A 25,625-nucleotide genomic window follows, 5' to 3' on the forward strand; every position below is an offset into this window, starting at 1 on the left:
AATCACCCTGTAGAGAAGAAGTTACCTTGTAGAGAGTTCAGCTACAAAGAAACCATCATGTAGGGAGTTCAGCTACAAAGAAACCACCATGTAGAGAGTTTAGCTGCAAACAAATCACCAGCAGAGAGTTCAGCTAGAAACAAATCACCCCGTAGAGAGATCAGCTGGACAAAGTCACCTTGTAGAGAGTTCAGCTACAAAGGAACCATCATGTAGAGAGTTCAGCTGCAAACAAATCACCTGCAGAGAGTTCAGCTAGAAACAAATCACCCCGTAGAGAGATCAGCTGGACAAAGTCACCTTGTAGAGAGTTCAGCTACAAAGGAACCATCATGTAGAGAGTTCAGCTGCAAACAAATCACCCTGTAGAGAGTTCAGCTACAAAAAAATCACCCTGTAGAGAGTTCAGCTAGACGAAGTCACCTTATGGAGAGTTCAGCTACAAAGAAACCATTATGTAGAGAGTTCAGCTGCAAACAAATCACTCTGTAGAGAGTTCAGCTACAAAGAAACCGCCATGTAGAGAGTTCAGCCTCAAACAAACCACCTTGTAGAGAATTCAACTACAACAAATCACCCTGTAGAGAAGAAGTTACCTTGTAGAGAGTTCAGCTACAAAGAAACCATCATGTAGGGAGTTCAGCTACAAAGAAACCACCATGTAGAGAGTTTAGCTGCAAACAAATCACCAGCAGAGAGTTCAGCTAGAAACAAATCACCCCGTAGAGAGATCAGCTGGACAAAGTCACCTTGTAGAGAGTTCAGCTACAAAGGAACCATCATGTAGAGAGTTCAGCTGCAAACAAATCACCTGCAGAGAGTTCAGCTAGAAACAAATCACCCCGTAGAGAGATCAGCTGGACAAAGTCACCTTGTAGAGAGTTCAGCTACAAAGGAACCATCATGTAGAGAGTTCAGCTGCAAACAAATCACCCTGTAGAGAGTTCAGCTACAAAAAAATCACCCTGTAGAGAGTTCAGCTAGACGAAGTCACCTTATGGAGAGTTCAGCTACAAAGAAACCATCATGTAGAGAGTTCTGCTACAAACAAACCACCATGTAGAGAGTTTAGCTGCAAACAAATCACCTGTAGAGAGTTCAGCTAGAAACAAATCACCCTGTAGAGAGACCAGCTAGAAGAGGTCACCTTGTAGAGAGTTCAGCTACAAAGAAACCATCCTGTATATAGTTCAGCTACATTTCAAGTCACCCAGTAGAGAGATCAACTGCAAAAAAAATATCTTGTGGGGAATAATGGGCATGTAATAAACATATGTATATAATTTGTATAATCTATATATCTATATATCTATATATATTATATATATTATATATATATATATAAAGCTGAAAAGCTGTCTGTCTGTCTGTCTGTCTGACGGTCACGCTGCTTACTCACCAGACTTGGCGCGAATCGACATAGTCTGTGCTGATAATGAAGCGCTCATCATCCGCCTACTCTAAGATTGTTATCACGAGTTCACGCATACTTCCGTTCGGTCTCTACAGCGCGTAGAAGGCCAAGGTGTAGAGAAAACTTGAGCAACATTCCTTTGAAAACCACAGCACATACTGTTGAAGTGGTAGAACGCCTGACTAGCGTGTAAGAGGTCGTCGGTTCAAATCCACGTGTTGACAGATTTTTTTCTTTCTACTCAGTACCTTTTTGTGAACACCTTTTTAAAACACGACTTTTAGCTCATCATATCTTGGCATGCAAAGCACATATCGAGGCGGGACTTTAGCGAAATTAAACGCCCATCATCTGGCAACTCGAGTGTTGTTGTAGCAAATCAATACGTGCTTTTGTTCGCTCTTTATAGGGCGATGAAGGCACTGGTGTAGGGAAGGATCACTGAAAAGTTGAGCTACATTCCTGTCAAAACCACTGATAAACAACTGTGGCGATTTGTGCACCTCCCTTAACCCCAAGTTATTATAACCAGCCAGGGTTCAATCCCCGCCTAGGTCATAACTTTTTTTTTTCACTTTTGGGACCTTTTTGATGCACCTTTTTGCTCTATCTGTTCAATGCAAGTCTTCATCTACAAACTCTTATGATCAGTTTTTCAGCACTGGCACTGAATTACGTCACATAATAGGGACTCTTATAGCACTTTTGGGACAGGGCAGACAAATTGCCAACATATTTGTCCATCTGTGTGTTGGTCCAGTGTGTTGTATTAGAGTAGGTAAAAGCTTCTTTCACCAGTATCCAGAATATCTACATCTTTGTTTTAAGCACATAGGTGTGCACTGACATGAAAAACTGTTTGTTCAGACTTACCTCAATACTGCTGCAGTAATAGGCAGCTTGCATGATTGAACAAATACTACTGTGCATCTGAAAAATGATAATACTGGAACCATGCAGATCCATAGTTTACACCGAGGAACTGCATCTGACCTGGCACAACTGTTTCACTATCCTGCTTACATGCTTTCACTCTAAAGATTCATACATTACCTTATTGGTCAATTACACTGCAGGTGTTTCAAAACTGGGTTTTTGTATGGCAAGAGGTATATGTGTCACTGCAACATCAGAACTGAAAGTGCATAGGACAAGTTCTGAACTTTTGCTTGCCATGCAGTAACTATAACTGCAAATTGTGTTGACTTTAAATTATGCTCAATTTCATTTCTCTTTGAGACAGTCAGTAAGGTAAACATCAAAATGTAGAAACTGAAACTGTACCGTGTGTACACAACCTGTATGTAATGTAGGGTATACTGTATAGAATTGCCTTAGCTCGCATGCAGTTTAACTAATTAGCTAGCCTTGCATGCATGCTTCACTATAAATTATTATGTACTGCATAAGGATCATGTACTTTAAAGCACTATCGACATACATGCTACACAGCAAATATAGGACACTAATATTTATGCTTGGTTCCCAATATATTTATTATTGTTGCATTAGTTGTCATGTAAAGCAGCAAAGGTTTCGTTTGTTCTATACAGCACGTTGGAGTCACTGGTAGGGAAGATGTACTGAATAATTAAACTACATTCCTGTCAAAACCACAAACAATAAACTTTAGTGTTTTGCATCATTAATGACATAAGAAAACCTCATGCTCTTTAAAAAATGTGACATCACCATGTACCCTACATAGCTACATTAGCAGTGCTGGTGTTTAATGCTTAGTCCTTCTTCGTGGCATTAAAATGTTTAATGTGGAGATGGTCCTGCACATAGGGCAGATACCAATGCTAGTTACTAATAAAATCAAAAACAATTGAAGCATTAAAAATCTTCTTTAAGTTCTTTTCTTCTTCCTGTGGTAAAGAAAAAAACACATGGGTTAAAAAAGCCCCAAAGCCAGCCATAGGCCGGCTTTGCAGTATACAAATACAAAAAGAAGTGATATCTAATCAAAAACAGCCAAGCTGTAAAAAAAGGTGCGGCCCCCAAAAAGGCCATGGTGAAAAAAGATGTGAAATCCAAGGTGGCGGCCAAGAAATGGCTGTGATGGTAGGTTAATGGTTACATTTTAATAACGACAGTTCAGGTGAATTTTGTGCCGCTTGGTCTTGGCACCAAATTCACCTGAATTGTCGTTATTAAAATGTAACCATTAACCTACCATCACAGCCATTTCTTGGCCGCCACCTTGGATTTCACATCTTTTTTCACCATGGCCTTTTTGGGGGCCACACCTTTTTTTACAGCTTGGCTGTTTTTGATTAGATTGTTATAACATAGATAATAATATAGTTAAAGAGATTTGCAGCAGTGATGTCACTACGGACAATCCTTGTTACGAGTTTAATTTGTCTTGGTTACAAATTTAGTAGCAGCCTCAGTTCACAAACTACATATCTTGATTTTGTAAAAAATTCTCATACCTTGTCAGGGTCCTTACTGATAGTGCCGCAAAAATTATTGGTGCCATGCCTGGGCAACCATAATGATGAAACTGGCTCCATACCACTGTGATTTGATAATACTCACCTGATGTAGTAGTGAAGAAAAAACTGTCAAGGTAAATTCACAAAGAACCAAAGTGAGTTATGAACCCACATACAAGGATTGCCTATACATAAAACTATTAGTTTCTATGGGTATGACATCACTGTTGGGAATTCCTATGGTCACAACAAAGATTAATTCTCAAAACACTAGACTTGTTTACTGTAAGTATAGGTCACACCTCTGTAAACGTTTGAGCGTTAATCGGATGGAGGCTACCCAGGTCAAGTCATGGATTTTTTCTCTTTCACCTTTTCAAACATACTTTATGTAAACTTTAAACAGGACCTGGTCCTACAGACCTTCAGCACCCTTGCTGTATAGCCTTAATAAATAACTAAATAAATAGCAGGTTTACATACATCACAAACAAGTTTCTTTTCAGTATCAGCTTTTCTGCCTTATGCTGTTATTCACAACAGAAATTTGTATTTTAAATATAATATCAGAAATTGGATTTTTAAATAATAATATCAGAAATTGTATTGTTAAACACAATAACACAACATTTAATTTTTTTGCACAATAAAAAGTGAGGTTTGAAATAAACTCCACAGTGGTTACCCACAATAAAAATACACTGGAGGTATCATGTTTTGACAAATTCACTTCAATAACTTTTGAAAATTGATTGTTTAAGTCAAACACTGGACTAACATTTAATATATTCAAAGCAATAGTATATTCTATGACAACACAGTACAATCTTCAGAGTAACCAATATTAAAATGTAGTAAAACGATTCAAACTTTTTAACTGTACAATGAGTCATCCCTTAACAGGGCTTAAGCTATCATAAGCTCGCACTAATGCGTGTGTAGTCTGTGTGATCAGTGTGTAGTGTATTGCATGGTAACTAAGCAGTAGCATACAATGCTAATTAAAACATCTACCTTGTTCACCATCAACTTAAATTTGTGGAAAGATGTTCTTGTCAATAATAAATTATAAAACAACATTATATTCACTGCTACCTACATTATATCATCATCTTGTTCATACAGTAACAGAGATGCAGGTAGAATGTGATGAAAAGTTACTGCAGTAGAACTCACAAAACATCACTGACATTCATGATGAAAACCATCAGTGACGATTTGCTTTAGAGAAAATAATTTAAACTTCATAACCCAAAATGGAGGTGGCTACCTAACAAGGCATGTAGTACATGTCAAATGTGAGGTCAAATGCAGGTAAAGAAGGCTCGTAGTCTGTAGACTGTAAAGCCTGATCTTTAGTTATTATTATTAACAGAGCAAAAACTAGTGTACTATCACTACAATTGTACGACAAATCAACTAATTATACAACAAAGTAGACCAGCTAGTCAAGTAGATTTTTTGAAATCATTTAACGAGGGCACATTGACTACATGATAATGTAGGTTGTTCCAGTCATTGATAGCTCTTATGGTAAAAAAATGAAGATCTCACTCTAGTTGAAGTATGTGGCTTAAATAATTTGAAATTGTGACCCCTAGTCATGCATGAATTATTACTGATTGACAAATCTAAAGCATCTACATTGAGATAATTTTTCAATAGCTGGTAAATCATTATCATGTGTCCACATTGTACCCGGTATTTCAGTGAAATGAAGTCTAAGGTAAGTATTGTATGTGCAATCCCAAAGGTCTTGAACTAGTTTGGTTGCTCTTCTCTCAACTTGTTGTTGATACAAAATGCATTGAGGTCTCCAAATAACATTTCCATATTCAAACACAAGCCGAACGTAAGTTTTGTATAAGTTAATAAATGTATTTTTTTGTCAAAGTGTTGAAAAGCTTTGTGAATAATTGCTATGACTTTAATAGCAGTAGTTTGGTTGTGAAATTTCAGCTGCATGGCTGGTCTATCAATATTCCTAGATCTCTTACAACATTACAAGGACTAATAACAGCACCATCAATTATGTATTCACCAAATCCATGTGGTTTACCCAGGAGTAGCCAGTTATACAATTAATATCTTGCTGAATTTGAAGGAAGTCGTACAACAGTTCTAAACATTTTTATATACATCATCAGCAAACTGGACAATGGGACTGTTAACAATTATAGAATTAAGGGCATGTCGCTTACATAAATATTAAACAGAATAGGGCCTAAAACTGAGCCCTGCATGTGGTACTCCGGTCCACTGACAACATCTGACCATTCTGATCCGTGGTTGTTCAAAACAACCTTTTGCTTCTTTCCCACAGGGAAGTTCTCAATCCATTCCAGAAGTCTACCAGATATACCACAACCTCACACAGCAAATATAGTGTTCCAATACTACCCATCTTTATTCAGCATTGGAACAACTATTTTTAAAAAGTCCCTATAACAAGACAAAACAAACCTCAAATCTATAAATGACTCTAATGTTATTCACTATTTGGGGCTGTCATCTGTTTTTGTTTGAGCCAATGCATAGAATTTTTGGACTATTACTATTAGTTCCAACACCTAAACATAGATGGAATAAATAGTCAGTATTTGTGTATGAAATATGCTGTCAGAGTTTACAAATCACTGTGTGGGATGAAATCTAAAGCTTAAACAAAGTCAAAATACAAGATATCGACAGAGTGGCCAGCATATCTAAGTCTTAACAAACTCCCCGAATTAAGGATGCAATAGAAAAAACATCCATAATAAGGACAAAAATTTTGGTCCCAACAGGTCTGGTTAATACATTCTTTATCTCTGAAAGAGGAAAACCTCTATATTACAGCAAAAAATGGCCAAGAATTCTGGGTCCAAAATGTCCGTAATAGAGAGGTTCCACTGTAATACTTTTGTCCAATATCACTCGTGGCCAATAGTAGCTGGGTTGAGCAGAATCTCTTCCTGGAGTACAACTATGTTGACGACCCTGAATGAAGTCCTTAATGATAGATCCTGGTTTGCAGATGGGAGAAGTCAGACTAATAGGCCAGTAATTTTAATTATGATGGGCGTGGCCTCCTTTTTAAATACCGGGGTTATTAGGGCTCCCTTCCAGCAGTTTGGCCGTTCTGAGGGCGCCAAGGACTTATTGAATAGAATGGACAAAGTTCTTGTGCAGCGACATTCTTCAAGTTAAGTCAAAAAAAAAAGTGGCCAACCCTCTGGGCAGGGAGCTTTGATGGGGTTCAGCTGTGTTACAGCTATGTGCATAGTTAGATGAACACAGTCACTCTCTAGGTACAGTCACTTTCTGTCTCAAACAGTGTGTGGCACATGACCCACCACACTGACCGGTAGTCTGCTCCCCACCCTTTTTTCGAACCAGACTCTCCCCCATGACGGAAATTTTGGCCACGTTTCTCTAGCTGCATAACATTATGCATTCATTCGCGCCATTAACGAGTGGTAAACCTACCATCACTGCTACCTGTACTTCGACCTGGTCTGCCTGTAGATTACGACCATACTCTAATATTTTCGAGCACGGGCTAGTTTCTAATGGCAACTCGCGGGAATAAACAAAACTCAATCATTGGGATATTACGGCCATGAGAAATTGTTGTTGAGTTTAGGAGACAGATAGAAGGGTTTGCTGTACGTCACACTAGTAAGTCATTTCACTATCGATATCACACACTTGTGTGCATGGTGCGCTTTATTAGAAATGCGAGTGACATCGAGCCAATTTGAATCACACTAGAGTTTTCCTACAAGGTTTTCTACATTGACTAATGCCTAGATGCATGCGAGACTATGACCTTTCTGATCCGAGCATTCATTTGTCACTTCGACGTGACTTAAATTAAACATTTATTTGTTTATTATCAACTTTACCAGTTAGGCACTGGCGAACACAGAAGGCAGACTCTGTACCAGTCCATCCATTTATAGGTGGAGTGTGTACAAGTTATTATATAAGCCAAGGGAAGGGATACGGTTGTTAATACACCATGCTTGTAAATTATGCACCCATCAATGTCGTATCCCTGCCACCCCTGTGAAGAGAAAAGGGTCTGCAAGATGAAACTAGCTTCCCAAGGTTGGTCAGTGTATTACATTAACTAGAGATGCTTTTGTATAGCTGCAAACAGTACATGGGAAGTGCGTGTGTGTTATTAATAATTAAGTTTGTGTGGCCTAACTAGAAGTTACACTACTACTTACTTTCTTATGCTTGTTTGTTAAGTTCTGTAAGTCATTTTCTTGAAATCTTGGATATGCTTTAGCAAAGGAAGAAGAGGACTATACATAATGTACTTTATGAAAATAACAATTCTGAGGCCATTTCAGCTTAGTTTCATCTGTTGCTCATGAAGAACAGTACACAGAATGTGTCTACTATAGCATATATGGTGTAAAATTTAGAGTATTCTTTTAAAGCATGCTTACTAGTTACTATGTATATAACTATTGTATAATTGTTTTGAACAGTTATAAAGCATGCGACTAGTTTATATTACTAGTTACTTTAAAGGTAATATATTACATAACTTAGTTGCAAAAGTAACTAGTTACCCTTAACTCTGGATTTGTACATCTGTCTATGCATTAATGTGTATTACATTAGTAACCAGATGTACGTATCATCTTTAGTTGCAGTGAAAAATGTCAGGTGACTCCAGGAAAGATTTCGTCTTAGCCACCATTTGCAATTTCTTCAGCACCACCACTGGTGACAGCATGATCAAACACATATTTGATTCTGTTGAGTTGAATGCCTTTCTTGATGATGGAAATTGCTCTGTGCTTGCTGCCCGACTTGAGCTCACCCAAGATGTCCGTTTCATTCAAGTCTACAACAGTTTTAAACCAAGTAACAATGCTGCAAATGTTGTCGATGTTTCTGGTGGTGATAACTGGCTGATTTTCTTTAAACTCAGACCCACAACTATTAATCCAGACAACCTTCATTCTAATATCATAGTTTCTTCAATGCTTGATTCTCCCATTGACACTCTGTATCATTCTGTGCAGAAGGTGTTTGGGCCTGTTTTACTGAAGGATTCTCGATGGAACAAAACCATCGATCCTAAGCTACAAAGCCTTTTGGTTGAGCTAGAAGCAGGCTTAGGTAGCACACTTAGAAAACATGGCAAGTTTATTACACTCGATGCGTCTGCGTCAACCCGATCACTTGAAGATGCCAGTCTGGCTGGAATACTCACCCCAATGGATGAATACAAATTCTGGAGTGATGTTGGTGCATCAGGCACTAGGCTGGAAATAAAAGAACGTGGGCAGTACTTTCAGGAGTTACTTCAGCCTGTTGCTAACAACTTCACTAACATTGATTCTTTGTCATTTGTGGAAGCGCTAGAACTTGTTGAAGTCACACAGGATGCACTGGATGATCTGTGGAAACAGGTTGAACACGAACCAGTTTATCCTGAAAAGCGTATGAAACACATGTTGGAAGTTGTGAGTGATTCTGTTGGACGGTTTGTCCAGAGGAAACTAAGTGGTCTGGATGTATGGCATGCGGCTTTTAACCAAGTCAGAAATAACCTACAAGTGAGTCCTGTTTTAGTGTGTGTGTGTGTGTCTGTCTGTCTGTCTGTATTGCCTATTTGTGTATTATGTTTACATTCCTAATGTTCAGTAAAGACAGTACGTTCAAGTGGTATGGTATGGGGTTGAAATCAGGTCAGGTCACTGAATCTAGTGTCTTTATGGAATATCTTGGTCTGGAATGCATGTGAACTAAAATTATTCAGTTTGGCGATGTGGAAGAGTGTGTACTGTATGTGTCCTAGTCTAGCCCTCCAGGTTCTTTCTTTTGTGTTGGTACATGTGGATTAGTCAGTATGCTGTGTTGCTGTTACTGCCTGTAAACTTACATGGAGCCATGCTCACTAATTCATTGTTGATCATAGAAAAAACTTGTGTGGATGTGTTAGAGCTTGATTATCTTTTACATAGTTACCCTTTTTATTTGATACACCAGCAAGGTGTCCAGAATGTATGTATGTAGGTATGCATGGCTTTTTATAATTGAAGTCGTCACACCCCACTCAGATCTGAGTCTGGCCTGAATTAACTATCAGAGTCAGTGGGTCATCCAGGTCAACAGCAATGACCTGGTGTAGTGTTCATACATGTATTACGGCTGGGATGAACATTGATTTATTAATAACTGAATGTTTTGACTGCAAATGATCAAAGCTTCTAACATTCTTTGTCTGTAAAAAGTAAGGGGGAAAGGCTTGTAAAAAGTGACAAATCAAGTTTTTTAGTTGGTATGGTAGGTACAGAAACCATTACAAAATAACAAATCAATGCAAGAGGGGGACTAAGATCACAGTTTTGAAACCTCATGGAGGGATAAATTTACCAGTTGTAAATGAAACAGCTTACCAATACAAAAATGAATATTTTTTTTGAACAGTATCTCATGCATACGAATAATATGAAATTTGAATGGTCAAATGTTTGAACTATTTGCAACAGTCCTAGTATGTACGTGCTTGTATGTAATATCTACGTAGGTACGTAACTCTTTTTGGAAAATATTTGACTTGATTTGATGTACAGTCACCCACCAATTATTGTGTGTCACTTCTGCTAGGATGGAGTACATGTGTGTGAGAAGTGGTCATCAGCAGCAGAGATGTTGACACTACAGTATTGGAAGAACTACTCCAGTCATCCTTGGAAGGGAAAGAAATTCAGCAGCCTTAGTCTTCAGCAGCTTATCGACAGACTGGAAGAGGTATTTAGTACTGTATTGGTTGTATACCGTAGCTACTAATTTGAAATTACATGCACTTCATTACACACACATGTACATAGAGGCTTACTTACATGTGTATGTATACATGCAAAAGGTACATATAGGTGTGTATTTTCCCCATGCTTGTTGCACTGATATGTAATATTAGAGTGTTTGGCTATTTTGTATCACTTGTTGTTTGTTATGTCATATTGTTGATAAACCTGTTTTCAGATTGAATCTTGTTATGTTTGATCCAGGTGCTATCTCTTCGTACACTACATGAACAGCTTCTCAGATTATTATCTTCTGAGGAGCAGAAAGAACTACAACTGGTGTCAGCGTTCACTCCTTTTGCTGGCCTCAATCCACTCCATCATAACTTGTACACACAACCACTTTGGATGGCGGCTGTGGCACAGTACACACGAGGAATGGAGCCAGCTGAGCAGAGGATTGCAGGGAAATTGCGGCAGAAGTTGAGCAAACTTGATGCTCATCCACAACAGGTGAACTATCTATTAAAATTTTGTGTTGTTCTGGATATATGTATGTAACTTACCATGCTGCGATTAGGTAAATGCTCATTTACAAAGACCACTTCCGTACAAAGACCGCATTGTAATTACATCTCAGAGATGGCTAAGGCATACTTAACCATGTAAAGAGGTGGTCTTTGTAAAAAGGTGGTCTTTATAACAGTTGACCGTGAAGTGGTATAATCATTTAAATCATAAAGTATGCTTTATTATAACTTAATTACAATGAGGTCTTTCTATAGAGGTGGTCTTTGTAAAAATGGTGATCATTACAAGGTGACCACTAAGTAAGGTTTTTACACATATATTATGAGTTGACGATTTCCATTTTCCATTCCAGTTTCCAATTCCACTGTTTCCAATTGCCCTCTTTCTAATGTAGGTACCAGCATCAGAGGTATTACAAAATTTGATTAGATGTGACCTAACACAGTTTGTTTGTATAAGCTATATATGTATATAGGCACTACATGTGTCCATTGATCTCTCTCTTATCTTGTAAGTGGTTCTTACTTCAAAGATGAAACAGCTTTTTTAGTGTCTTGATATTCCAGACACTGATGGGTGTGATTTGTTGATTGATGGTTACAGGTTTCTTAGTACCATCCAAGTATCTTCGCTACAAAGAGATTACTTCAGACATCAAAGTGATCTCTGTATTTCATCCCAATAAATGCTATATAACAGGGGGTAATTGCAGTATAGTGCTATTTGAATTTGTGTTATTTTCTAGTTACTGAGGGAGTTCCAGAGATACAAGGAGTTGATAAAGAGACCATCTGTTAGCAAGGAACTGGTATCTGAAAGGTAAATCATATTTCCCTGTTCATAATTTTGTATTGTTTGGATTAATAGGGAGACCTTGTTGGGCCAGTTGTTGAGTTTTGTCAAGTCCCTGAAGGAGGAGTTTACAAGCTGCACTGCTAGTGGTAGGCACGGCAGGCACACTGCAGACAAAACAGGCCCACCCACTGGCAAAAACCTTCCTGAGGTCGTGAACAACATTGTCTGGGGCAGAGAACTAGAGGCAAAAGTAAAAATAAACTATTAGTGTGTGTTTGTGTTTGTCTGTGTGTTAGTGCATACATTGTGTGGCCAGTACTACTGTGGCTTGCCAAATGAACTATCTACTGTATGCATACATGTACATACATAGATGATTGAGAAACCTTTGAGAATTGTGTGGTTTTACTGCATCGTACGTATATAGGTTCTAACTGTTTAATGTGTGTAATACTGAAAGGTACTTTTGTTCCTGCAGCTGTACTTTTCACATGTATGTGTCTCTGTACTCCTTGTAGGTTTCAGAGACTTTAGTTACTGCTGAGTCACTGCTGGGGGACCTGGGAGGTTTTGCATCTTTTAAACATGATGCTAGTGAATTAAAGGAGGAACTGAAGGAGTATCAACAAGATCAGTTTGATGGATGGTCACGTGACATGTTGTCTGCTATTGATGATCCGCACCAGTCAATAAGGTATTGTATTGTCTGTGTCATCATTGTCTGTAGTGTCAGAGGTACTGTAATAAGTAGGAATGGGAAGGGAACAGAACGGAATGGGAGCGGAACAGAAAGTGGGAATTGAATGATCAATCATCGTGTCAGTATACAGGTTAGGTTAAACTTTATACCTACATTTAAGTGTTTTGATTGTAGTATTGCTGGATCCTTCACTAACCAATAGAAACACTAGTAGAGCTGTCACTTAGCAAGATATTCTAATAGAGAATTTGATGAACTAGCAGGCATGATTGGTTATACGAACTTGCCATCTTGTGAGCACTGAAAACTACTTCCTAAAAACGTATGTACATTTTAGCCTACTAGAATCACCTGTGATTGTTGCTAGAAGACTTACTGTCTCCTGAAATTACAGACTATTGGTTTCAAAATAAAAATCATTATACATGAATCGACTACAAGTACTATAGTATGCATGCCCACTCTCTTTCTTAATTTCTTGACTGCTCTATTAGTTTTGCATGAACCAACACAACATAGAAGTATTTTGATGCGAAACTTGACCTGGATATTGACATGACGGCCTTGATTAGAGATTTTCCGTTGTTTGTTATCGCAGTCCTATTCCTGTTTCCATTATGTTTGTACCTTGTAGTGTTTTGTGTGTAGGTATACTCTGTGTGTGCGTGCGTTCGTGTGTGCGCGTGCGTTCGTGTGTGCGCGTGCGCACACAACATTATGTGTAGTGTATTGCTCTGTACGTACGTATGTATGTATCCATACAAAACAGCAAGCAGTAGAAGATTGTGAAGCCTTCAAAATTGAGAAAAACTTATGAAATCAAAGGTGGTCAAGAAATGCCATTGTCTTTACTATTGAGTAGCTTTAACCTTGAAATTTCATTTATAAGAATGAACTGAACAATCATCACAGTAGTGGCTCAGTGGTTAAGAGTTTAGACATTAGGCATGGAGGTATCTGTGGTTTGTATCCTAAACAGTTTTTGTGATGTTTCTTAAACTTCCGGGTGACTGTTCTATTAGAGTGTTTCAACTGCATTTTCACACTAGGTTAGTTTTTTTCTTGTTACTCCGTAGCTAACACCTCAAGTTTTTAAAGAAATCGTTTGAACTATGATGGTTATCTAACTGATCATGGTTTACCCTATAGATGACGTAAAATTGGTCATTTATCCAAATTATCATCCAGAAATCTGTAATATCAAACTGACACCAGATTTATATAGTACAGTTAATAGGGCCACCTTTGGGACCCACAATAAGTGGCCCTATTAGTGATGTGGCCTTATTTATGAAAACCTCATTAATCCAGCCATAAACAAAGTGGCCTTATTATCAAGGTTTTCAACAAATCAACACCTGGCTATAGTTGCTGTAACAGCTATATACGTATACTACAGGTTTCATCATAATGCACAGATAGGATTATTCATTACTTGAGGTATAACGGCATGAAGCACATTGCTAAAACTATTGGCATACGTAGCTATTGGCAGGTACTCAAGAGTAGCAACTTTTGCAGTGATGTGTTGACTGTCTGTTCAGCTGGCCCCTTTTATTGTGTCAGTTTTACCAGTTTGGTCCTGCAGTATGTGGCCACTGGCCTTATTAATGAGGTGGCCCTATTAACAAAATTAAATGAATGAAATAGTATGGAAGATACATCTGGACTTTCTGGACCTGGCCACTGTAACAAGGTGGCCTTATTGATGAGGTGGCCACTAAGAGAGGTTCACTGTATAAGAAAACACCATAATATGTTTTTAATGTATGCCAAATTTCAAGGTGATCGAGTTACTTTTTTTGCATTTCATTTGTGAAAACAACAAGAAGATAAATCTAGTTCCTAGTGAAGAGTAAGGAAAACTTTGAGGGTGAATGCATATGGCGATCCTGCTCAAATTTATTATGTGGCATGCTGAAGGTCAATGCTGTTTGCGGTACAAAAATTATTTGATTTGGACAATAGAACATGGAGCTATGTAGGTGTGAAAAATGGAAATTATGTTTTCTTTTTCTTGTCAATATTCCCACAGTGTGGGGCAAACCACTTTCTTGGCTGGCCAAGACACTATCATGTATTTTGATGTACATATGCAGTAGTACGTCAAAGCATTGTGTCCCCACAGCCTACAGACCAGTGGTAAGCTGATGGAACTGGCACACTCAGATGGCAAGTTGAGGGTACACTACAGTGATCGTCTGGTCACTCTACTAAGGGAAGTGCGGCAACTCTCTGCCTTTGGCTACACCATTCCTACCAAGATCCAGCAAACTGCTGCCACTGCTGCCAAATTCTACAAGCATGGCATCATTCTGAAACAGGTTTGACTAGTGTATCTGCATGTACGTATGTATATTGTAGGGTGTGCTTGTTTGTTGTCTATTTTTTGCCTGTTTTCTGTCTGTCTGTGTTCTTCGTCAGTAAGTTTTGTTTTAATGAAATCTTCATCCAGTGCATTTGATGTGCATGTTTCATACAATCTCTGCACATATTATGATATTATGAGTGTAAAGTATGTAGAAATGTGGATAACTGCTAAATCAAGGAGCACTAAAATACGAGTCAAAAATAATTTACAGTATGTGAATATTGCATATATACTGTACATGCGTATATGTACATGTGCATGTGTGTATGTATAGGTTGTACGTACGTGCGTACATTCACACGTAAATATTACGTATTTATATATTTGCATCATGGTTTAATTCATTAAACATGTTCACTTGTTTAGTTTGTAGTATTGCTATCTTACAAGTCCACTTTTAATATTGTAACTTAATGTATGCAGTAATGCTTAAAATGTCATATGAAACTGTAGGAGAAACAGTAATAGTATAGTATATGCATGCATGCATGTTGTAATGATGCATAGTGAATGTTCAGTTGTAGTGCAGTGGGGCATAGGCCCCCCTCCCAAAAAAAGTACAAGAAACATCAAGATACTCTAATAGAGCAGTCAGTCAAATACTCTAATAGAGCAGTCCGTCAAATACTCTAATAGAAGAGTCATCGCATGCAACACTTAATAATCCTCCACGTACAGTTGCTAGTACATGAAAACTGGTATCTGCAGCAGCACCCCATTCTGGGCACATTTAGCCACTATATAATAGCCAGTTAGGAATTTTGCAGATTGGTCCTTTGTAGCCATTCTATATGACAATTTGGTCATAACTGAACTACTTATAACTGTCACTGATTCCTACAACTCTTGATATATGCAGACCACTTAGAAAGAAGCATATTCATATTTGTACATAAAATTGTACCACTTTATTAATGTCAGTACTGAAACATATAAAGTACTGAGCTTCTGAGGGGCTGCAACCCCCAAGACTCCCTGCTCCAAATGCTTGCTACCCCCTCCCCCCCTTGCCAAACCGTGGATCCGTCCCTGTAGTGTGTATGTACGGTACATACATGACATGCAATGATATGTACGTATGTGTTATATGTACCATGAAGTAACTGCTACATTAGAGAAGTCTACTGCTACTTATGCTAAACATACAGGGTGTGGTTAAACTGAGCAGAGAGCAGACCTGATGTATATTTTATTGTAATTTCATCTCACCATTAATTCGAAAGTTGTATACACGTACATCAAGTGCTGATTCAGAAGTGGTACATATCTATGTAACTACTTGAGAGTGTATTAGTCTACAAGTGGCTGATTATATATTTGTAAAGTCTGTAGCATTGTTGTCTTTCCACCAACAGTTGTCTCTCTACACAGCCTGTATGTACGTAGATGGTACAAGCTATAAATGTAAAAGTTTGTGTACATATATGCATAATTGTCAGGGATATTAAAGAATTAAATAGTACAGTACAGCTCACGGGTAACGTCGTATGTACACGCATGATGTGCGCTCGAGTGAACCGTGTGGATGCAGCAAGGCTACAGTAATGCTCCATGATAGCTACACTAGAGTGCAAAATAAAGTTAACGTATTGTATTGTAATTACTATGTAATTACATAAAGTAGTACCATTGTTTTTTGCCTATAGCCTGTTCAATGTAGGTCTAATGTTTCAAATATTATTTTAAGTAGTTGAAGAAACGTGTAATATTTAAAGTTCTGGTAATTAACAGAATATCACAGACGTTAAATTTCTACACAAAGCAATTACAGCAAGATTACAATTGTAATTACGCAGTTATTACAATTACATTACGTTAACTTTATTTTGCTCTCTACTGTAACTTTACTCGAGAGCGTCACGCAAGACCAGATAACAGGTCTCACCTATGGTCTTGGGAGGTGGAACTGACTCAGTTCCGCCAGTTGTGAAGTCTCCTACTGCAATGCCTGTGTTGTAGCTACCGAATACTTGGTAACCTCCTCGATTCTGTCACGGACTACAGTCAGTACTGTAGCTAGCAGTACCGTAAACCTAGATGGATTGGTCGCCAAGTAATGCCACAGAACCCCAGTTAGTGCATTTTTCTAATTTGTATTTTCTTTATCTAGATAGTTAAAGGAATGGTCAACCGAAGTTTCAACTCTAGAAGCCAAGAATTTTCAAAGTTACAGCGCTACGAAGTGCTAACAGCAAAAAATCGATTTGTACAGTGACAATAAACTACAGGCGTTTAATAAAACGATCATAACATACGGATGCAGTCCTCTACCAAGATGAAACTTGCACCATCGAATTCTCCATGAACAAGCAAATCCATTGCTGGGTAAGTTTTGTCTTCCAGGCCTTTCCTACGTCCACGGGGGACCGGCAAAGGCAAACAAATGTGAGAAAAAGCGATAGTGAACCGCTCATCCAAAGCAAGGAAGACTAACGCTGATATCTTCTGTCTCCTTGAGAGTACTGACACGAAACAAAGATTTTGGAACTCCTCTTGCATTTGGGATCACGATGCTACCAAGATTTTTAGTGTTATCACTTTCCTTCATTGTGAAACTAACGCTTAGAGTTTACGGATTTTTTCATTTTCATAAATATTCCACCCATTGTGTTCTGTGGACCCAGCATGTGTTCATTGCATTCTAATGTATAATTAGCTAGCTAGGCTTGCACGAACATAATTATGGGATCGGTCACAAATGTTTATGTGATTTAAGTGTTGTATGAAGTTACTAAACTCAGTAGCGAGTGTTCTCATGTGTGGCAAGCTTCTCGCGCGGCTAGTGCATTTCCACGCGATATTCCACAGTACATTGCAAAAGAATGATCCCGCGAGAAGATGCGAGCATTACTCGCATGTGTATACGCGTGATGCAAACATACCTTCCATCCATGCACACAAATCAATAAATTCGTGCAATGATTTGGCACAGCTTAACTACCTTAACACATGTTGTCTTGGACACAATAACATACAATTTTGAACTACACATAAACACATAAAGTATGTACGTAGGTATGTGTGTGTATACACTGCAAACAAAATGTACATTTGTATATGCAGATAATACAGTACATCACCATCATAAGCAGCTGTTACGTACATTGGCGTACAGTCCGGCACCCCATCATGTTTATGTCTATGTGCAATAGGTATTACACTGGTACACTCATGCACCCTTGTAAGGGTAAAGAGCTGTAGCTTTCTTTTAAAATTGGAAGGAAAATTAGAATGGAATACGTACGAGATTATGCAGTGGAAAAAACATGCTACCAAAGTTTCTACTACACTGTGGCTAGCATGTATGTACTTCTGTTCACCAGCACATTATACTGATGTGACCAAGAAAGACAAAAGATTTTCAGCTACCTGGGTGAAATTCAGCAATTCAGAATCTCATTAAGTAATGATAATGATCGATAAGTGGTGGTCACTCATGCAGACCTGTTCCCAGTGAGTCCTGATTGCCAAGTTGTCAGAACATATGGTCTCCAATATCTCATTACACTTCTGCATTTTTTTACAATTCTAATTATTATTTTTAATTCTGTTTAATGTGATTGCGTATTTAGCAGAAAACTTTGACACTAACAAATTTGTGACTGCAATACTGGATCATACGTACATAAAAACAAGTTGATGTTGTGCTACTTTTAAAAACCAGGCGCCATGCAGCTAGTTATCTCATCTGGAATTAATCAATAGGTTTTTGGTTGTGCAATAATACATAATTATATTGTAATTCTCAGCTTTCATAATTCATGAGATTTTCATAATTCTTCGATTACATTGCTATGCGCTGCTAAGGAAGCACTTGTTAAACAAAATGCTTTTAACAGCATATTACGCACAGAAGTATCTTCTAAACTGTTTTATAGTTTGACTATTGTGTTTTTTCCCACAAATTCTCTCGAATAAGCCTCAGAGCTGCTCTTTATTTCGTTTGCGTATGTAGGGGATACGCCCCCTTCCTAACTCGAAGGAATAGGCTATTCCTGGTAGTCTATGAGGCTAGCATTGTTGTTTCTCAATTGCTAAACGCCTGTAAAACCCGAAGGAAAAGTAATTCACAAAGTCTGAGGAGAATCGCCACACCTGTATGTCAGACCTCCAAAAAGAAACCACCTCAGAGTAAAGTCTACCAGTGCGGAAGTTTAGTACAGCCTTCATTTTGCTTTTTTTTCTTATGTAAAAGCTGCTTTTACTATTTAACAATTTTGCTCACGTGGATGTGTACGGACAAACATAGATAGGTAGATAGGTACACACCCACACTTTTCCAAAAGCAATTTCAGTAAACCAGGCATGTGCCCACAGCCAGCCAAAACAATCTGATTATCTTAACTAAAATTCGTTGTTGTTGTTGTTTGTAATCATTTCACTCTTAAAACTGATATGGTATGGTACATCTAAAAGTGTTAAAACTTTGCAGTCAAAAAATAACACCTCTAAAAGCTGCCATAGCAGTTTAACAACGTATCATCAAGAAAAAATGAGCTGTACAAAAGTAATTATACTGTAAGTATGTTGTATGAAAAAGCCTGAATTGAGTGTGGAAACTATGGGAATTGTTTTATTGCAGTATTTATAAACCTTCCATTGTAAATAGAAACTGGGATTGCCATGTTATATGTAAACAAGTTTAACATTTTGGGAAAAATATATATTTTGTAATAATTCATTCAAAAACAGCTGAGCTGTATAAAGGGTGTGGCCTTCAAAGCCTGGGTGCATTATTAAAATAATCATTAACATCATTGCAGCCATTTCATGACCACTACCTTTGATCTCACAACTTTTCACCCAGGCTTTTGAAGGCTGCATACATTTTACGCAGCTTGCATGGATTTCACTTCTTTAAATATCCCATAAACTGACTGGCTTTGAGGCTTGTTTTTATGCAAATTTCTTATCTACAGATACATATATAAGACAAATTAGTGCTCTACCAATACAAAAAAATACCTACTGATCCGATACCAAAGACAAAGGATCTATGCAATAACCAATTACTGGACGGAAAGACAATGTCTGATGCGTCCAGGGGACCAGCCCAAAATAATACACTACAATCATATCTACAGTGATATTTGCTATAAAAAGTTGTCAATCAAGAGTTAAGTTAATTACAGCTTGAATTAAACAGGAGTAGAGTGTTACTTTCAATCAAGTCACTAGGTAAATCATTCCAATCTTGGATTGTTTTTGGTATATTTGCAATAATTACAATTAGTAAAAGGTATAATGAAATGTAGAGGGTGGTACTGATGGGTAGATCGTTGGGTTCTGGTGAAGTAAGGTGGTAACTGTACTGCTGTAAGATGGTAAATAGATTTGTAGAACATGTATAGTCTTGATATGTGTCTATGAGTAGTTAAAGTGGGCCATTGTAGTAATTCCAACATAGAAGTAACAGAGCTTAACCAGTTATAATTTCGAAATTGTCCATCTTGCAGCTCTTCTCTGTGCCTTTTCTAATTCATTTATATCTTTAAGTAGATGTACGTAGATCCCACACCGTGGAACAGTATTGTAGCATAGGACAAACCATAGAACTGCATGCTTTAGCTTTGGTGGATTAAAAGCATTGTATAGGTTTCTTGTGATAAAGTTAAAAGTTGTGGTGGCTTTTGTAGATGTTTATTTAATGTGAGGAGAGAAGGAAATTTAAATTTCACTATCAAGGATTACTCCTAGGAAAAGATGTTCAGTAACATTTTGTAATAGTTGGCTATCAGGTAATTATGATAATAATAGAAGGACTACACATTTATTGACATTGAATTTTGTCTGCCAAGTGTTTGCCCAGTTGGATACTTTAGCGAGATCTTCTTGTAAGGCTTGTTTGTCGTTAGATAACTCTATATAAAACACAATCATCGGCAAATAACTGAATCTTTGATGTGATAATTTTTATGCTAGAATACGATTTTCAGCCTGTTGTATCACAAATTTTGCTAGCATGGCACTTATTATGATGATTATGATGATAACGATTGGAGTAAGTGGGTCTTAATCATAGTGTACTACCAATACCAATTGATACCAAAATGGCTATAATATCGGCTAGAGAAGTTACAATGATGTTGTATTGCAGAGTTTATTTTATTACTTTTGTATTACCATAGATAATCGACACAGGATTACAAACGAATTGATTATTGTACAGTATCTGAAGAAACTTGTACATCTATCATTCAAGCACATCTTCAACACAACATACACCATGTCTGATATGCCTATACCTCACCTAGATTCTCATAAAGATCTTGGACTCATATTGTCAGAAGATTTAAGTTGGGATAAGACTAAGTTCATACTCAATGATTATACTAGCAGTTACAAATCTCGACTGGCAAAACTGAAGCTTTTCCCATTGTTGTATTTGTTCCAACTCCAGGACTTACTTTTTGCAGTCAAATCCATCAAGACTCCAACTAACCAGTTTAACATTACTAATCATATCAAATTTAGCTCTGCCAACACTAGATCCGGTACTAACAACAAACTAATTCATCCTCGCCACTTAAACAACATGTCTCGCCACTCCAGACTATCATCACTTTGGAACGCTATGCCTGTGCTTGACCTAAAATACAAACTTAAACAATATCTATGGAACCATTTTTTAAACAAATTTTGATGACAACATAAACTGTTCACTACACTACCTTTGTCCCTGCTCGAGGTGCCACCATTCCAAGCCACCCACATACGTATGTATGGAAATATAGTACTTAAGTCCTGAGACCTGTAATCCTGTATCACTTGTAACAAATGTATGTAATTAAGTAGTTAAGTAAGTATGTGTAGTGTAGTTATATAGTACTGTAGTGTACTTTTTGGCTGTTGGCACATGTTGCCAACAGGCCATTTGTGTTTTCACCATAAAGTTGTTATTAAATTAAGTATGATAGTATCATATAGCAGGGACAATGAAGGTTTGGGCATGGTCCACAAAAAAATCAATCAGAAATCATCATCAGAACTCCTTCGCGGCCACTTGACAGTATTAGTCAGGTATAATCAAGCCCAAATGTGCCTTCAGAATGACCCGAAACACTTCCAATGACCAGCTATGAAATTTATTTAACTGAATTTCTACTGCCCGCCTACCTAATGGGTTCAGTCTAGTGTAGCGGAAATCTGGCTACAGCTACTCTTCTTTCACAGAAACGCTTTGAATTTTGTAGAGAAGAAACCTTTAGCAACATATAAACCTACAAAGTATGCGCTATTGCCTACTGTTCTACCTTTGATCCTTCTTTGTCGTGGCCATTGCTCATCAGTAGGGCTTCTGATCTATGTGCACACTCCACAATTATTATGCCCCAACATATTGGAATACATGTGTTATGCACCATTGAATACTTGTCAGTATTTTCGATGTTTCGGATATACGGGAACCTGTTCTACATCGTCAAGAAATATGAGAATATAGTTGCTTTGCAAAATTTACACCCACTTTTAAAAAACTATGGTTTGTCACAAGTGCAAGCGCAAATTAAACTGTGATAGACTTGTGATGCAATACACTGGCAATAAACTCATGCGCATTCTGTCTTTTGATTGATGAAATGCTTGCTGAAATATTGATGTTCTCTACAAGCCTTTTGCTTAAATGACTTGTTCTACTATAGTAAATATACGTAGCCTGTTGTTGTTAGCTAACTTGTTGTGGACTTGGTGCTGAGTTTTCCTGAATGATGTGATTCACTGACTCCAATACAAATGCATTCGCTGGATTATACCCCTCCAAAAAAATTGGATAGCAAAATAACTACTCACAATACAATTTTTGTATAACTTCAATATGTGAGAATGCTTATTGTACGTAGTTGTTGATAAATCTTAAAGCAGGCGGTTTTTTATCAGCTGTGTCTGTTTGGTGAATGTGTCTCTCGGTGTGACTGCCCAAAATGTAGGCACCATTATTGGAAAAGCATTCTTATTTATAGCGCACAGAAACAGAATTGTTAATACTTTTGAAAGTAATCACAAGGTTTTCTTTGTGATAAACTCGAAGATATTGCTACTTCAAGTAACAGTGATCTGGCACAAAAAACCAATCCTACTGTATATCGATGGTACTATTATGTTTGGGTTTTGCAGATCCGGTTGTATTTTATAAAATAAAAATGCGAAGTAGTACATATTTAAGAACAAAGATATATCATGCTTGCATGGTTTCTGAAATAATGTACATTATTATTAAACATACATGTCTAGTTTCTAAAACCCATGTGAGTATCACATGTCATTTGCAATCATGTTTCTATGTGGTTTGAGACTACTACGTACGTGTTTGTCGAAACCACTAGAGTGCTTACTTGTGCAAAATTGTCTACCCACTGTTCACTCCCTGACAAAGAAGCCGTCCAACATTACACTACAGCTATAAATAGTATTTGAATGGTCCACTGAAATTTTGTGCTAATAATAGTAAGACGTACCCATTAGCTGCCAAATATGGATAATATAACCAGTTACTATTTGTAGATATTTATTCTATGAACCCTAACATCCTCCTATAAGGAAACACAATGTATTATAAGTACACGATATGAGACCCACTACGCAGTTTGAAGTTACTATCTTGTATTAGTAAACTATTGAGCTAATCAGTGCTGGACTAGTCTACAATGGCTACTATTATAACACTGCTAGGTTTAGTTATTGCTATAGGAATAGTATTAGTTGATGGAGAGTGTCACAGTAACAGTGGTCCTATTGACAGTTGTTGTTGTCTAGGATTTAACACCAATCACTTCAATGAAAAGGCTTCAGGAATCTATACTGTTGCTAACTTCTGTGGGGTCAATTGTTCCAATGTCAAAATTTACTGTGATACTACCTCAGGAGGAGGAGGATGGATGGTTATTCAGAGGAGAGATAGTGGATATTCTACAAATTTCCATAGAGGATGGATTGAATATGAAGATGGATTTGGTAGCCTGCACAATGAATTTTGGTTCGGATTGAGAGCTATACACTGCTTAACTAGCCAAGGACAGTGGGAGCTACGTATTGACTTCACCTTTGAGAATGGAACCAAGTCATACCTACATTATAACCATTTTACAGTAGGACCACCAGATGATCACTATAGGCTCAGAGTATCAGGATTTACGGGAATCACCCTGACCGATCCTTTCGCAACACACCATCAAAATGGAAGGCCATTCAAAACAGTGGACCAACCACAAGGATCACAGTGTCCTATTAATGGTCATGGTAGTCAAGCACCAGGTGGGTGGTGGTATGGTTCTGGTTGTTTCCACATTAACCTCAACTACAATCATGGAGGACAAAATGGATTTATATGGCTTGGTAACTGGTTCAGTCCAACATTTGTCGAAATGAAGATACGTCCTTATGGGTGTGGAATGTGATGCAATAAGTTGAAATATAGTACTCAAATTTGTGTTACCTTTGGTGTACGAAGTTTTGTTTTATATTAAATGCTATATTTATACTGCAAAACTACATATTGCTGGTTGTTTGTAATGATGTGTGCACAATATTTATTGATCTGTAATTTATCCTTTGAAGTGCACTTTTATGTTTAGATTAAAGTATTATATATCTGTTCCGTTGGGCCATATCAAGCACTATTTAGGAGAGTTCCTCCTAAATTTACTCATGCCACCTGAAATGCTGCTGGTAAAAACCATCACAGAAACATGATACGTATGCGATGAAAGTTCTTTTACGGAATATCGAACTTTAAATTCAGCATTAAAAACAAGAAAATACCCACAGACGGCCGGATTTTGAATTTTTAAAATATCGAAACCCATATTTTTGTCTGCCTTCCTCACTGCCTAAATACAGTTGCAGTGCTAGAGGCCAAACAAAGCAGCGTACAGCTGCCATTTCACGCCACAATAAAAAACTGGTGAAATATGTGCCTTTACTGATTCCAACAAATATTTGCCTTCTGTGCTTTGCCTTTCTATCTGTCTTTAGTTACATGGTCGTCTTCTTCATACAAGGAAACCGTACTGAGGTGTTAATTTATTTGCATTAACACTTTCCTTAGAGAAACTTATTTAGATGGCACAAAACTATTTGAAGTGCTTAAGCTACTGTAGGTGGAGTAAGTAAATGTGAGCTGCACTTATAAAACCAAGTATAACATAATTGCTGATCCGACCACACCCCTAAACAATCAGAACATGTGTCTCGCATTTAACAATCAGTGCACTCCATGACCACGCCCCTTAATGATCTAGCTGCAATCAGCTGTGGTAAACTAGACATGACAAACCATGCTCCTTAATCTATTATGTAGCCCATTCGAGACAAGCAGGGAGATAATAAAGCAATCACAGCCACACATGCATAACATAGCTATGTTTATAGCAAATACAGTAAACTATAGTGTAGTATGATTAAAATTTAAAACTGAAGCAGGAAAGTACATAGTGAAACAGGATATGCGAATTCCAACATTAACTATGTGGGAAATCCCCTACTTTGGCATTGAACAAATGTGACCCAGTCTGAGAAAACCGGTCTTATTGCCCATGTCAGCAGATTCGATTTTTCACCCAGGACACAAAGCTACATGAATAAACTATCTAATTCCACAATCAAAATCAGCTAGACT

The 25,625-nt window shown here is 37.7% G+C and overlaps 1 protein-coding gene across 1 annotated transcript in view; it reads left to right on the plus strand.

Moving 5' to 3' along the window:
• Nucleotides 1–7,382: 7,382 nt before the first annotated feature.
• LOC136268340 (cytoplasmic dynein 2 heavy chain 1-like) overlaps nt 7,383–25,625 on the plus strand; it is an 82,881-nt gene continuing 64,638 nt past the window's right edge. The window contains exons 1-8 of the mRNA XM_066063647.1: nt 7,383–7,518; nt 8,505–9,422; nt 10,477–10,620; nt 10,881–11,129; nt 11,893–11,966; nt 12,015–12,192; nt 12,461–12,636; nt 14,771–14,966. Of these exons, the coding sequence (XP_065919719.1) occupies nt 8,517–9,422; nt 10,477–10,620; nt 10,881–11,129; nt 11,893–11,966; nt 12,015–12,192; nt 12,461–12,636; nt 14,771–14,966 (1,923 nt within the window). The 5' untranslated portion in view covers nt 7,383–7,518; nt 8,505–8,516. The remainder of the gene's footprint in view (nt 7,519–8,504; nt 9,423–10,476; nt 10,621–10,880; nt 11,130–11,892; nt 11,967–12,014; nt 12,193–12,460; nt 12,637–14,770; nt 14,967–25,625) is intronic.

Source organism: Dysidea avara, chromosome 1, assembly GCF_963678975.1.
Source record: "Dysidea avara chromosome 1, odDysAvar1.4, whole genome shotgun sequence".
Lineage (NCBI taxonomy): Eukaryota > Metazoa > Porifera > Demospongiae > Dictyoceratida > Dysideidae > Dysidea > Dysidea avara.